The sequence below is a fragment of the Arachis hypogaea genome, chromosome 6 (assembly GCF_003086295.3).
Source record: "Arachis hypogaea cultivar Tifrunner chromosome 6, arahy.Tifrunner.gnm2.J5K5, whole genome shotgun sequence".
Classification (NCBI taxonomy): Eukaryota; Viridiplantae; Streptophyta; class Magnoliopsida; order Fabales; family Fabaceae; genus Arachis; species Arachis hypogaea.
In genome coordinates this window covers 61,467,108-61,479,759 of record NC_092041.1, presented here as the reverse complement: position 1 = coordinate 61,479,759, position 12,652 = coordinate 61,467,108, and the positions used below count along the sequence as shown (strand labels likewise).

At 39.3% G+C, this 12,652-nt stretch overlaps 1 protein-coding gene across 1 annotated transcript; it reads right to left on the bottom strand.

Annotated features, from left to right (window-relative positions):
- Positions 1 to 9,811: 9,811 nt before the first annotated feature.
- On the bottom strand, positions 9,812 to 12,234 carry LOC112696637 (PAN domain-containing protein At5g03700). The gene has a single exon (XM_025749464.3). The coding sequence runs from the start codon at positions 11,926 to 11,928 to the stop codon at positions 10,450 to 10,452; it is 1,479 nt and encodes a 492-aa protein (XP_025605249.1). The 5' UTR covers positions 11,929 to 12,234; the 3' UTR covers positions 9,812 to 10,449.
- Positions 12,235 to 12,652: the final 418 nt, after the last annotated feature.

Here is a 12,652-nt window from a genome sequence, read left to right as displayed (position 1 = left end):
TAATTTTCGAAAATTACTAACTTCTTTTTCAAAAAAATTATTTTCGAAAATTTTCTATCTCTTCTCTTCTTCTATTTAATTAATTGATTACTAACACTCCTCTTCACCTCTCTTCATTCATATCCTAACATCTCATCTCACATCTCTGCCATCCTCACAGTTGTGTTTCTTCCATTACATTACATTCTTTGTCTCCCCCTCTTCTTCTACCCCTTTCTTCTTCTACTAACATAAGGGAATCTCTATACTGTGACATAGAGGATTCCTTTTTCTTTTCTTGTTTTCTTCTCTTTCATAGGAGCAGGAACAGGGATAAAGGCACTCTTGTTGAAACAGACTGTGAAGTTGATTTTGGACCAGGTTCTGTGCACCAAATCTTGGGAGCCATTACCTTGGATTATTGAAGTAAAAAGAATAAATAAAGAAAATTAAGAGAAGCTAAATTACAACAATCCAGAAACAACCTTTCAGAAATTTTCGAACAGGAGAAGGACATGGCAGCCGCAAATAATAATGATAATAATGCAAGGAGAATGCTTGGTGACTTCACAAAGCCAACGTCCAAGTTTGATGGAAGAAGCATCTCCATTCCTGCCATTGGAGCCAATAACTTTGAGCTTAAGCCTCAACTAGTTGCTTTAATGCAACAAAACTGCAAGTTTTATGGACTTCCATCTGAAGATCTTTATCAGTTCTTAACTGAGTTCTTGCAAGTCTGTGATACTGTAAAGACGAATGGAGTTAATCCTGAAGTCTACAGACTCATGCTTTTCCCTTTTGCTGTAAGAGACAGAGCTAGAATATGGTTGGATTCACAACCTAAGGATAGCCTGGACTCTTGGGATAAGCTGGTCACTGCCTTCTTGGATAAATTCTTTCCTCCTCAAAAATTGAGCAAGCTGAGAGTGGATGTTCAAACCTTCAAACAAAAAGATGGTGAATCCCTCTATGAAGCTTGGGAAAGATACAAGCAGCTGACCAAGAGATGTCCATCTGACATGTTTTCAGAATGGACCCTATTAGATATATTCTATTATGGTCTCTCTGAATTTTCGAAAATGTCATTGGACCATTCTGCAGGTGGATCTATTCACCTGAAGAAAACGCCTGAAGAGGCACAAGAACTCATTGACATGGTTGCAAACAACCAGTTCATGTACACCTCTGAGAGGAATTCCGTGAATAATGGGGTACCTCAGAAGAAAGGAGTTCTTGAAATTGATGCTCTGAATGCCATATTGGCTCAGAACAAAATGTTGACTCAACAGGTCAACATAATCTCTCAAAATCTGAATGGATTGCAACATGCATCCAACAGTACTAGAGAGGTAGCTTCTGAAGAAGCTTATGATCCTGAGAACCCTGCCATGGCAGAGGTTAATTACCTAGGTGAACCTTATGGAAACACCTACAACCCATCATGGAGAAATCATCCAAATTTCTCCTGGAAGGATCAACAAAAACCTCAACAAGGTTTTAACAATGGTGGACGCAATAGGCTGAATAATAGTAAGCCATATCCATCATCTTCTCAGCAACAGACAGAGAACTCTGAACAAAATAATTCTAATTTAGCTAATATTGTCTCTGATCTGTCAAAGGCCACTTTCAGTTTCATGAATGAAACCAGATCCTCCATTAGAAATTTGGAGGCACAAGTAGGCCAGCTGAGTAAGAAAGTTATTGAAACTCCTCCCAGTATTCTCCCAAGTAACACAGAAGAGAATCCAAAAGGAGAGTGCAAAGCCATTGACTTAGTCAACATGGCCGAATGCACAAAGGAGGAGGAGGACGAAAATCCTAGTGGGGAAGACCTCCTGGGATGTCCTTCAAGCAAGAAGGAGTTTCCTATTAAGGATCCTGAGAAATCTGAGGCTCATACAGAGACCATAGAGATTCCATTAAATCTCCTTCTGCCATTCATGAGCTCTGACTATTATTCATCCTCTGAAGAGGATGAAGATGTGACTGGAGAGCAAGTTGCTCAATATCTAGGAGCTATCATGAAGCTGAATGCCAAGGTATTTGGTAATGAGACTTGGGAAAGTGAACCTCCCTTGCTCATTAGTGATTTGGATACTTGGATTCAGGAAACTCTACCTCAAAAGAGACAAGATCCTGGCAAGTTCTTAATACCTTGCACCATTGGCACCATGAGCTTTGAGAAAGCTCTATGTGATCTTGGGTCAGGAATAAACCTTTTGCCACTCTCTGTAATGGAGAAGCTGGGAATCATTGAGGTACAACCTGCCTTGTTCTCATTACAATTGGCAGATAAATCCATGAGAGAAGCTCATGGGATAGTAGAGGACGTGCTAGTAAAAGTTGAAGACTTTTACATCCCTGCTGATTTCCTAATCCTAGATACTAGGAAGGAAGATGATGAATGCATCATCCTAGGAAGACCTTTCCTAGCCACAGCAGAAGCTGTGATAGATGTCAACAGAGGAGAGCTAGTCCTTCAATTAAATGGGGAATACCTTGTGTTTCAAGCACATGGCCATCCCTCTGTGACAAAAGAGAGTAAGCATGAAGAGCTTCTCTCAGTTCAAAGTCAAGAAGAGCCCACACAGTCAGACTCTAAGTTTGGTATTGTGAAGCCACAACCAAACTCTAAGTTTGGTGTTCAAACCCCATATCCAAACTCTAAGTTTGGTGTTGGGACTAGACAACATTGACTTGATTGCTCTGTGGCTCCATGAGAGCCACTGTCAAGCTATTGACATTAAAGAAGCGCTTGTTGGGAGGCAACCCAATTTTATTTATCTAATTTTATTTTATTTTGTTTCTTTGTTATTTTTATGTTTAATTAGGTACATGATCATGAGGAGTCACGAAAAAATCAAAAAAATTAAAAACAGAGTCAAAAATAGAAGAAAAAATTTTTTTTCACCCTGGAGGACGCACGGGCCGGCGTTCAGCGCCCAGAAGATGCATCTGGCCAGCGTTCAGCGCCAGAACAGAGCATCTTCCTGGCGCTGAACGCCCAAAACAAGCTACATCCTGGCGTTTAACGCCAGGATGCGCACGCAGAGGACAATCTGGCGCTGAACGCCAGAAACAAGCTTGAAACTGGCGTTCAACGCCAGAATCAAGCATCACATGGGCGTTTAACGCCCAGAACATGCACCAATGGGCGTTTGAACGCCAGAATGGTGCATGAAGGCAATTTACACGCCTATAGGGTGAAGGAATGGTATTTCTTTTCACCTCAGGACCTGTGGACCCCACAGGATCCCTACCTCAGGATCTGTGGACCCCACAGGATCCCCACCTACCTTTTCTTTTAATCCTATTCACACTCTCCTAATCCAAATCTCATTCTCAATGTCACCCTTCCCAAAAACCTTCACCAATCACATCAATTTCTCTTCCCAATTACCCCATGCACCACTCACATCAACCTCCTCTTCCCCATAAACCCCACCTACCCCCACTACATTCAAATTCAATTTCCCACCCATTCCCACCCAAAATGGCCGAAACCTAACCCTTCCCCCCTCCCTATAAATACCTCCCTTTTCTTCTTCATTTTCACACAACATAACCCCTTCTTCTATACATAACCGAACCCCCCTTCTCCCTCTCTAATCACATTTTCTTCTTCTTCTTCTTCTACTCTTCTTTTCTTTTTGCTCGAGGACGAGCAAATTTTAAGTTTGGTGTGGTAAAAAGCCTAGCTTTTTATTTTTCATTCACCATCAATGGCACCCAAGACCGGAGTTTCCTCAAGAAAAGGAAAAGGGAAGGCAAAAGCTTCCACTTCCGAATCATGGGAAAAGGAGAGATTCATCTCCAAGAGCCACCAAGACCACTTCTATGATGTTGTGGCAAAGAAGAGGGTGATCCCTGAGGTCCCCTTCAAACTCAAAAAGAATGAGTATCCGGAAATCCGACATGAGATCCAAAGAAGAGGGTGGGAAGTCATAACCAACCCCATGCAACAAGTCGGATTATTGATGGTTCAAGAGTTCTATGCTAATGCATGGATCACTAGGAACCATGATCAAAGTATGAACCCGAATCCAAAGAACTATCTTACAATGGTTCGGGGGAAATACTTAGATTTCAGTCCGGAAAATGTGAGGTTGGCGTTTCATCTACCCATGATGCAAGGTGATGAACGCCCCTACACAAGGAGGGTCAACTTCAATCAAAGGTTGGACCAAGTCCTAATGGACATTTGTGTGGAAGGCGCCCAATGGAGAGTAGACTCCAAAGGCAAACCAGTCCAACTAAGAAGACTGGACCTCAAGCCTGTAGCTAGAGGATGGCTGGAGTTCATCCAAAGATCCATCATCCCTACAAGCAACCGATCTGAAGTTACTGTGGATCGGGCAATCATGATTCATAGCATCATGATTGGAGAGGAAGTAGAGGTTCATGAAGTCATAGCCAATGAACTCTACAAAATAGCTGACAAGCCTTCATACATGACACGGCTAGCCTTCCCCCACCTCATATGCCATTTATGCTACTCAGCTGGAGTTATCATAGATGGAGATGTCTCCATTGAAGAAGACAAGCCCATCACCAAGAAAAGGATGGAGCAAACAAAGGAAGTCCCTCACGGCCCCCAAGGAGAACATGAGGAAGTTCATCAACAAATGCCTCATGGAATGCACTTTCCTCCTAACAACTATTGGGAGCAACTCAGTACCTCCTTAGAAGACTTGAGCCAAAACGTGGAACAACTAAGGGTGGAACACCATGAACACGCCCTCACTCTCCAAGAAATAAGAGAAGATCAAAGAGCTATGAGAGAGGAGCAACAAAGGCAAGGAAGGGACATAGAAGAGTTGAAGAACATCATTGGTCCTTCAAGAAGAAGATGCCACTAGAGGTGGATTCATTCCTTGTTCTTTATTTTCTTTCTGTTTTCGGTTTTTAAGTGTTATGTTTATCTATGTTTTTGTGTCTCTACTTCATGATCATTAGTGTGTAAACCATGCCTTAAAGCTATGAATAAAATCCATTAGTCTTTCACCTCTCTTAAAAGAAAAATGTTTTAATTCAAAAGAACAAGAAGTACATAATTTTCGAAATTATTAGTGAATTTAATTTAATTATATTGATGTGGTGGCAATAATTTTTGTTTTCTGAATGAATGCTTGAACAGTGCATATTTTTGATCTTGTTGTTTATGAGTGTTAAAATTGTTGGCTCTTGAAAGAATGATGAACAAAGAGAAATGTTATTGATGATCTGAAAAACATCATGAAATTGATTCTTGAAGCAAGAAAAAGCAGTGAAAAGCAAAAGCTTGTGAAAAAAAAAATAGAAAGAAAAAGCCAATAGCCCTTAAAACCAAAAGGCAAGGGTAGCAAGGATCCAAGGCTTTGAGCATCAATGGATAGGAGGGCCCAAGGAAATAAAATCCAGGCCTAAGCGGCTAAATCAAGCTGTCCCTAACCATGTGCTTGTGTCATGAAGGTCCAAGTGAAAAGCTTGAGACTGAGTGGTTAAAGTCGTGATCCAAAGCAAAAGAGTGTGCTTAAGAGCTCTGGACACCACTAACTGGGGACTTTAGCAAAGCTGAGTCACAATCTGAAAAGGTTCACCCAGTTATGTGTCTGTGGCATTTGTGTATCCGGTGGTAATACTGGAAGACAAAATGCTTAGGGCCACAGCCAAGACTCATAAAGTAGCTGTGTTCAAGAATCAACATGCCTAACTAGGAAAGTCAATAACACTATCTGAAATTCTAAGTTCCTAGAGAAGCCAATCACTCTAAACTTCAAAGGAAAAAGTGAGATGCCAAAACTGTTCAGAAGCAAAAAGCTACAAGTCCCGCTCATCTAATTAAATTAATATTCATTGATATTTTGGACTTTATAGTATATTCTCTTCTTTTTATCCTATTTGATTTTCAGTTGCTTGGGGACAAGCAACAATTTAAGTTTGGTGTTGTGATGAGCGGATAATTTATACGCTTTTTGGCATTGTTTTCATATAGTTTTTAGTAAGTTTAAGCTACTTTTAGGGATGTTTTCATTAGTTTTTATGTTAAATTCACATTTCTGGACTTTACTATGAGTTTGTGTGCTTTTCTGTGATTTCAGGTAAATTCTGACTGAAATTGAGGGATTTGAGCAAAACTCTGAAGAAGGCTGACAAAAGGACTGCTGATGCTGTTGGATTCTGACCTCCCTGCACTCGAAATGGATTTTCTGGAGCTACAGAACTCCAATTGGCGCGCTCTCAACGGCGTTGGAAAGTAGACATCCAGGGCTTTCCAGCAATATATAATAGTCCATACTTTATTCGAAGAATGACGACGTAACTTGGCGTTGAACGCCAAGTACACGCTGCTGTCTGGAGTTAAACGCCAGAAAAACGTCATGATCCGGAGTCAAACGCCCAGAACACGTCATAACCTGGAGTTTGACGCCAAGAAATGCCTTAGCACGTGAATTCATCAAGCTCAGCCCAAGCACACACCAAGTGGGCCCCGGAAGTGGATTTATGCATCAATTACTTACTCATGTAAACCCTAGTAGCTGGTCTAGTATATATAGGACATTTATCTATTGTATTAGACATCCTGGATTGTATTTTGATCCTGTGATCACGTTAGAGAGGGCTGGCCATTCGGCCATGCCTGAACTCTTTGCTTATGTATTTTCAACGGTGGAGTTTCTGCACACCATAGATTAAGGGTGTGGAGCTCTGCTGTACCTCAAGTATTAATGAAATTCTATCTTCTTCTATTCAATTCTCTTTTATTCTTATTCCAAGATATTCATTCGTACCCAAGAACATGATGAATGTGATGAGTCAGATTACCCTCATTATCATTCTCACCTATGAATGCGCGTGATTGACAACCATGTCCGTTCTACATGCAACAGAGCTTGAATGCGTATCTCTTAGATTCCCCAACAGAATCTTCGTGGTATAAGTTAGATAGTTGGCGGCATTCATCTGGATCCGGAAAGTCCAACCTTGTCTGTGGTGTTCCGAGTAGGATCCTGGGAGTCCGGAAAGTCCAACCTTGTCTGTGGTGTTCCGAGTAGGATTCCGATCATGAGTGACCGTGACGTGCTTCAAACTTTAACCTGCTGGGCGTTGGTGACAGACGCAAAAGAGGGATTCTATTCCAGTAGGAGCGGGAACCAACCGGTGATTAGCCGTACTGTGACAGAGTGCGTTGCATAGTTTTCACTGCGAGGATGGGATGTAGCCATCAGCCATGGGTGATGCCTCCAGACTGGTTAGCTGTGCGAGTGACAGCCGCACAGGTTATTTCCCCGTGAGGAATGAAAGTAGCCACAGTTGATGGTGAACCCCTATACAAAGCTTGCCATGGAAAGGAGTAAGAAGGATTGAGTAGAAGCAGTAGGAGAGCAGGCGTGCTTGAGCCATGCAGCAGCTGTATATACTTAAAAGATACCTCTACCAATGAATCTGCATAAGTGTTCTATCCCTTTTATTATTTATTTCTTTTTATTATTAATTATTCGAAAACCCATAAACCATTTTTAATCTGCCTAACTGAGATTTGCAAGGTGACCATAGCTTGCTTCATACCAACAATCTCTGTGGATTCGACCCTTACTCACGTAAGGTTATTACTTGGACGACCCAGTACACTTGCTGGTTAGTTGAACGAGATTGTGAAGAAAATAAACAATGCCCTCAGAGTATACATCTTTTATAAATACATAACAAGTGATCACAATTTCGTCCACCAACTTGGCAGTCCATACATACGGTGCCAATGTACTAGAAGTCTCTGGTTTGGGTTGTGATATGGATTGGGGACTTGCGAGTCGAGGCAGTCACCAGATTATCTGGAGCAATAGGGGTGGTATTTGCAAAGACACTCCGATGCAGTGACGGATCTAGAAAATTTTAATATTGGGGGCAATATATATATATATATATATATATATATATATATATATATATAATAATTTTTATAATAAAAATATTATGTGTACATAAAAATTAATTATTAAATTATTCATTAATTATTATATATTTGTATATAAATATATGTATTGTTTAATTTATTTTTAATATGCATTTTTTTAATTCAATATATATACATGTGGTTAATTTCTATGTACATATAACAAGATTAATTTTTAAAATATCTAATTTATAAATTAAAATACTAAAATAGTAATTTAAACGACATATCATTTAAAATTTTATTATTTAGGTTTCGTATTTTAGAAAGATTCAGTAACTTTTTTTAACAATTCAATTAAAATATCTCTCTTTTTATATAGAATAATGTTATATATTCATGTTATATAGTTGTTACCAGAAAAAAAATTAAAACTAATATTAAAAAAAAGATAAATAATATTCTTTTGAGTCGATTTTTAAGAAAAAAATACAAATTTCATTTAAATTGTGAATTGATCATTTTAATGACATCTAATATGATATTTTTAAATTTTTTATGAAGTACCAAAAATTAAATAAAATATTATTGTGTGGTCAAATTCAATAATTTAGTGGGGACAAATAAATATTATTATCATATACTATTCAAAATAATTTTAAATTGTAGTCGGGGTGCTTGCTTCCAAAATGAGACACATACGTCCATCTCTACTCCGATGCTTAAGTCAGAATAAATTTAAAAGGTATAAGATGTCCAATATATAGGTTCATATTAATATACAGATTCAAAGTAGAAGAGAAGAGCAATATGCATACGATTGACAATTAATGTACGTATTTTATATATATATATATATATATATATATATATATATATATATATATATATATATATATATATATATCGATGAAGCAGTCAAGCAGTAAAGGAAAAAGAAAATGAAAGTACTGAGGAAGATGTGTATGTTGAGAGGTGAAAAGTTTTTAAAAGTGAATAAAAATAATTAGGTTATATGAATATTTTAAATATTTTATATTTTAATTAAAATTTGATGAAATAGAATTTTAAATTAGACCTATTTAAGTAGAAATTGATTTTAAGAGAAAAAAATTAAATTAAATTAAATTCTATTTAAATTAATTTAATTTCTTTTGTTTTAAATGTTATATTCAATTCAATTCTTGTAATAGAAACAGAACCAATTATAAGCTCAAGCAGTAAAGTCTAAAGGTAATGTTGCGGAGATTGATTCGATCCTATGTACGAAGCATATACCACATTTACGTTCTTGCTACCCTCTCACTATGACAAAAAAAACATGTTAGTTCCATTACCAGCCTAAAAAAATGAGTGTAGTGAGGAAGAGTTATGAGTTTCATTTATTCAGGTAGTTGTATCAATGAGAACTTGAGAAGTAATGTGGTGGGTTGTATCTGGTTTCCTTCTCTTGGTGTGGGCCGGATCTGTAGCCCATATCATGGAAAAAACATATGTAGGTTTCTTTTTGAATACTGAAAAGAAAAATATAAAATAATTGAAATTTTCTAAAGTTGTATAATCAAATTTTTTTATGAATACAAAATTATATTCTGTGTCTATCGACCCCAAAAGCAAGGGCTACTTAGTACTTACACGTGTTTTCTGACTGAAAAATATAAAAAATCTGTTTAAAAACAGTGTTGATTAAAAAAAATAATAAAAGCCGCACCAAAAAATTAAAGAATAACAATCAGAGCGAAACATGGCACGAAAGAAAATGATAGAAAGAGGGCTACAAATGTTATTTGTTTTTTTCTTACGGTAATGTTTAAAAAAGAAAATAAAATCTAAATTTATCTTATTTAAATTATAACAATGATTAATAAATATTAAGATAAATTTAAGTTGTTTTGATTTTTTTTTGTCTCCTAAAATATTATGGTCTCTTTCGTCGGAGCGCGATAAATTATAATGTACTTAAAAAGAATTTATTAGCATTAAGTGCTATCAATGCAAGGAATGAAAGTGATAATACAAGATGCATAACCTGGGACGGACACCGGTTAAAAAATAAAACAAACAGGCTATTTTTTGCTGTGGGCAACAGTGCAACTGTGCAAGGCATGTTCAACGTGATGGAGATTGGAGCGAAGTGGCTGCATTGAAAAGAATTCATATTTGTATTTATGGGATGACTCAATTAAACAAATTCCAGTTGAGCTACTCCCTGACGTGGATTGATATTTCCATGCTTTTTTTACTCCTCGTCGTTGCTACTCCAAAATGAATATTCAAGTTAGCCTTAATTTTTCACCGAAAATCCACCGACCACCACTGCTCCAATTTGGTCAATGTTAAAAAAGGAGGTGGTCACATATCACATTCACACTTTCACACAGTTAATTATTCATGTGTGCTCTCCATGAAAACTCCCCATCCCATTAATTGCAATATTGCATTATGATTTATACCCCTATTATATTATGATCGTTAGGATGGACCCCTTTCCCCCACCACCGTCCAACCTCCTCATCATTTTCATTGGATACTACTTTATTCATAAAGCCAATAACATGAATCAAGAATCGTCATCCCATTCGTCATCATCATCATCATCTTTGACCGCTCATCTCAATGGATTTAAAACTGTCGGATCCAAGATTCCTATACGGGCCGGGTGAAGACCCGTTTTCTTCGCCCAACATCCCATTGACCCCTTTCCTTCTCCACCGCATTCTCATCATCCACACCCCAGCCCCAATAAAGACAATCCCAACCATAACCCCAACCACCACCCCAACCCGAACCCCAACCCGATTCTTCCCACTCTCACTTTTCCTCACCTTAAAATACCCAACCTTGTAGTCTTCCCCGGAACCCGTCATCGTCCCAATCGGGTAGTCCATTATGTAACAAAACCCGCTTACGTTGTTGTACATCGCACCCCAACAGCTACAGTTTCTCTCGCACAACCCTTCACACTCCGCCGAAGACGGCGTCGTCACGTGACCATCCAGCTCCTTATGCGGTGGCTCCACCCCCGTCCTTCGAATCACTGAGTAGCTGTCTCCACCAATCTTTTCCGAGCACAAGTTTCCGTTGCTACCACCGAAGCATCCAACACCCGGTTCGAACCGGGTTCGGTTATCCAAACACGAGCACCCAGACCCGCCCGGAGTACACAAACCGTACGAACCGCAGGGGAGTGGAAGCTCGCAGGTTTCCGTTATGGCCTGGTAGTTGAGCACCCAACTGGACTTGTTGGAATTCCAATAATACCCTTTGAGGTTCCCATCGGGTTCTAACCGCACGAACAGAAACGACGATGCCGTTGGATTTTGTTGGAAGCTGTCGAACTTCTGAACGTCAATGGGCTTGGCGCTGGTTTGGTACATGCCCAGATACCCCTCTTTATTGACACGTGCGTAAATTGGTCCCTGTCCTTGTTTTATAACTGCTTTGGCCTCCAGTGCGGTGCGCTTCCAGTAGAGTAACTGCCTCAACGAACTTGCGTCATTTTCGGGGTAGTTAGCGTAGAGCCCCATGAAGTCGTTGCCTAACCGCAGCGAGTACAAACCATTTTGCGACGATAATGACATGGCGGTTGTGAAGTTCTGGTCCTGAACGAGAGTATTTGTGGGGAAATCGAAGCTTTGCCATATGGGAGTGGCTTTGGCTTTGTTTAGGATCTGAAGGTTGGAGGTGTTAAGTAAGAGAAGGGTGTCGCCGCCGTTTGTTTCGGTTGACCAGAGGAGGTTTGTTTTGGGGTCGGAGAGGAGAAGAGTGCCGTTGAAGGAGAGGCGCGTGGTGTGGGACCATGAGGCCAAGTGAGTTGGGTTGGCGAGCCAGAGTGGCTGCGAGGATGCCACATGGATGACGGCGAGTGCGAGGTGGTTTTGGTTCCGGCGGAGGAAGCATAAAGAGAAATTGCCAGTAGGGTCGGTGAAAAGGGACTCGAACAGCGCCGTTTGGGATTGTGGTGACGCGGAGAAGCCTATGTGGATCTGTGGTGATGCGGAACATGTCAACGCTGTGGCGAGGGAGAGGAATAGTAGGAGTAGGAACGGGGACATGTGAGTAGGCCTAAACATGATGGTTGAATTAATATGATCACTACACAGGGAAAGAAGTTCCACAGTGCGAGAGTTTCCATTTATAGAGTTAAGAAAACTACTGTTGTGAAAAATAGAGTTAAAAGATTCAGACGCTCACCAAAAAAAAAAAAAGTAGAGATGTTATTGATAAGAATACTAAGTAAAATAGTTAACTAATTCCAAGTTCCAACTAACTACTATGTGCGTATTTTTTTCATCTTCATATGCGCTGCTTTTTTTTCTTTTTCTTTTTCTTACTTATTTACACTTTTGTTGCGGCTAATTTTTTTTTATATGACACCAACTTTGGTGTAATACTAGGTTATGAAACTATAGAGTGTTTTACACTGGTATGACGGCGTTCAGGTGAAGGGAAGTAATTAGACGGTCTGATTTATTGCAGCTGAAAGGGAACACAAATCGAACCGTTCGATTTGTAGTTTATGGAGGATAGTGTATGAAAATCGGATCCATCGATTTCATGCTTAACGTACAAATTTTTTTTTTGACCTAAGAAAATCGGACTCAGCGATATCTTTGCAGGATTGAAAAAAATCTTGCAGGCCATGAAATTGGAACCAAAGATTTCTGGATTGCCATTTCTTTTGCGCGGGCCGTTCACTAATCGGACGGTCCGATTTTATTGTTTAAAAAAATTTGAACGACCATGAAAGCGGTCGGATGGTCCGATTTGAGTTTAATATATGTTTAAACCTAACCC

Bases quoted from the DNA above. Each gene is read 5' to 3' on its own strand.
- LOC112696637 (XM_025749464.3), bottom strand. From the start codon at position 11,928: ATGTTTAGGCCTACTCACATGTCCCCGTTCCTACTCCTACTATTCCTC.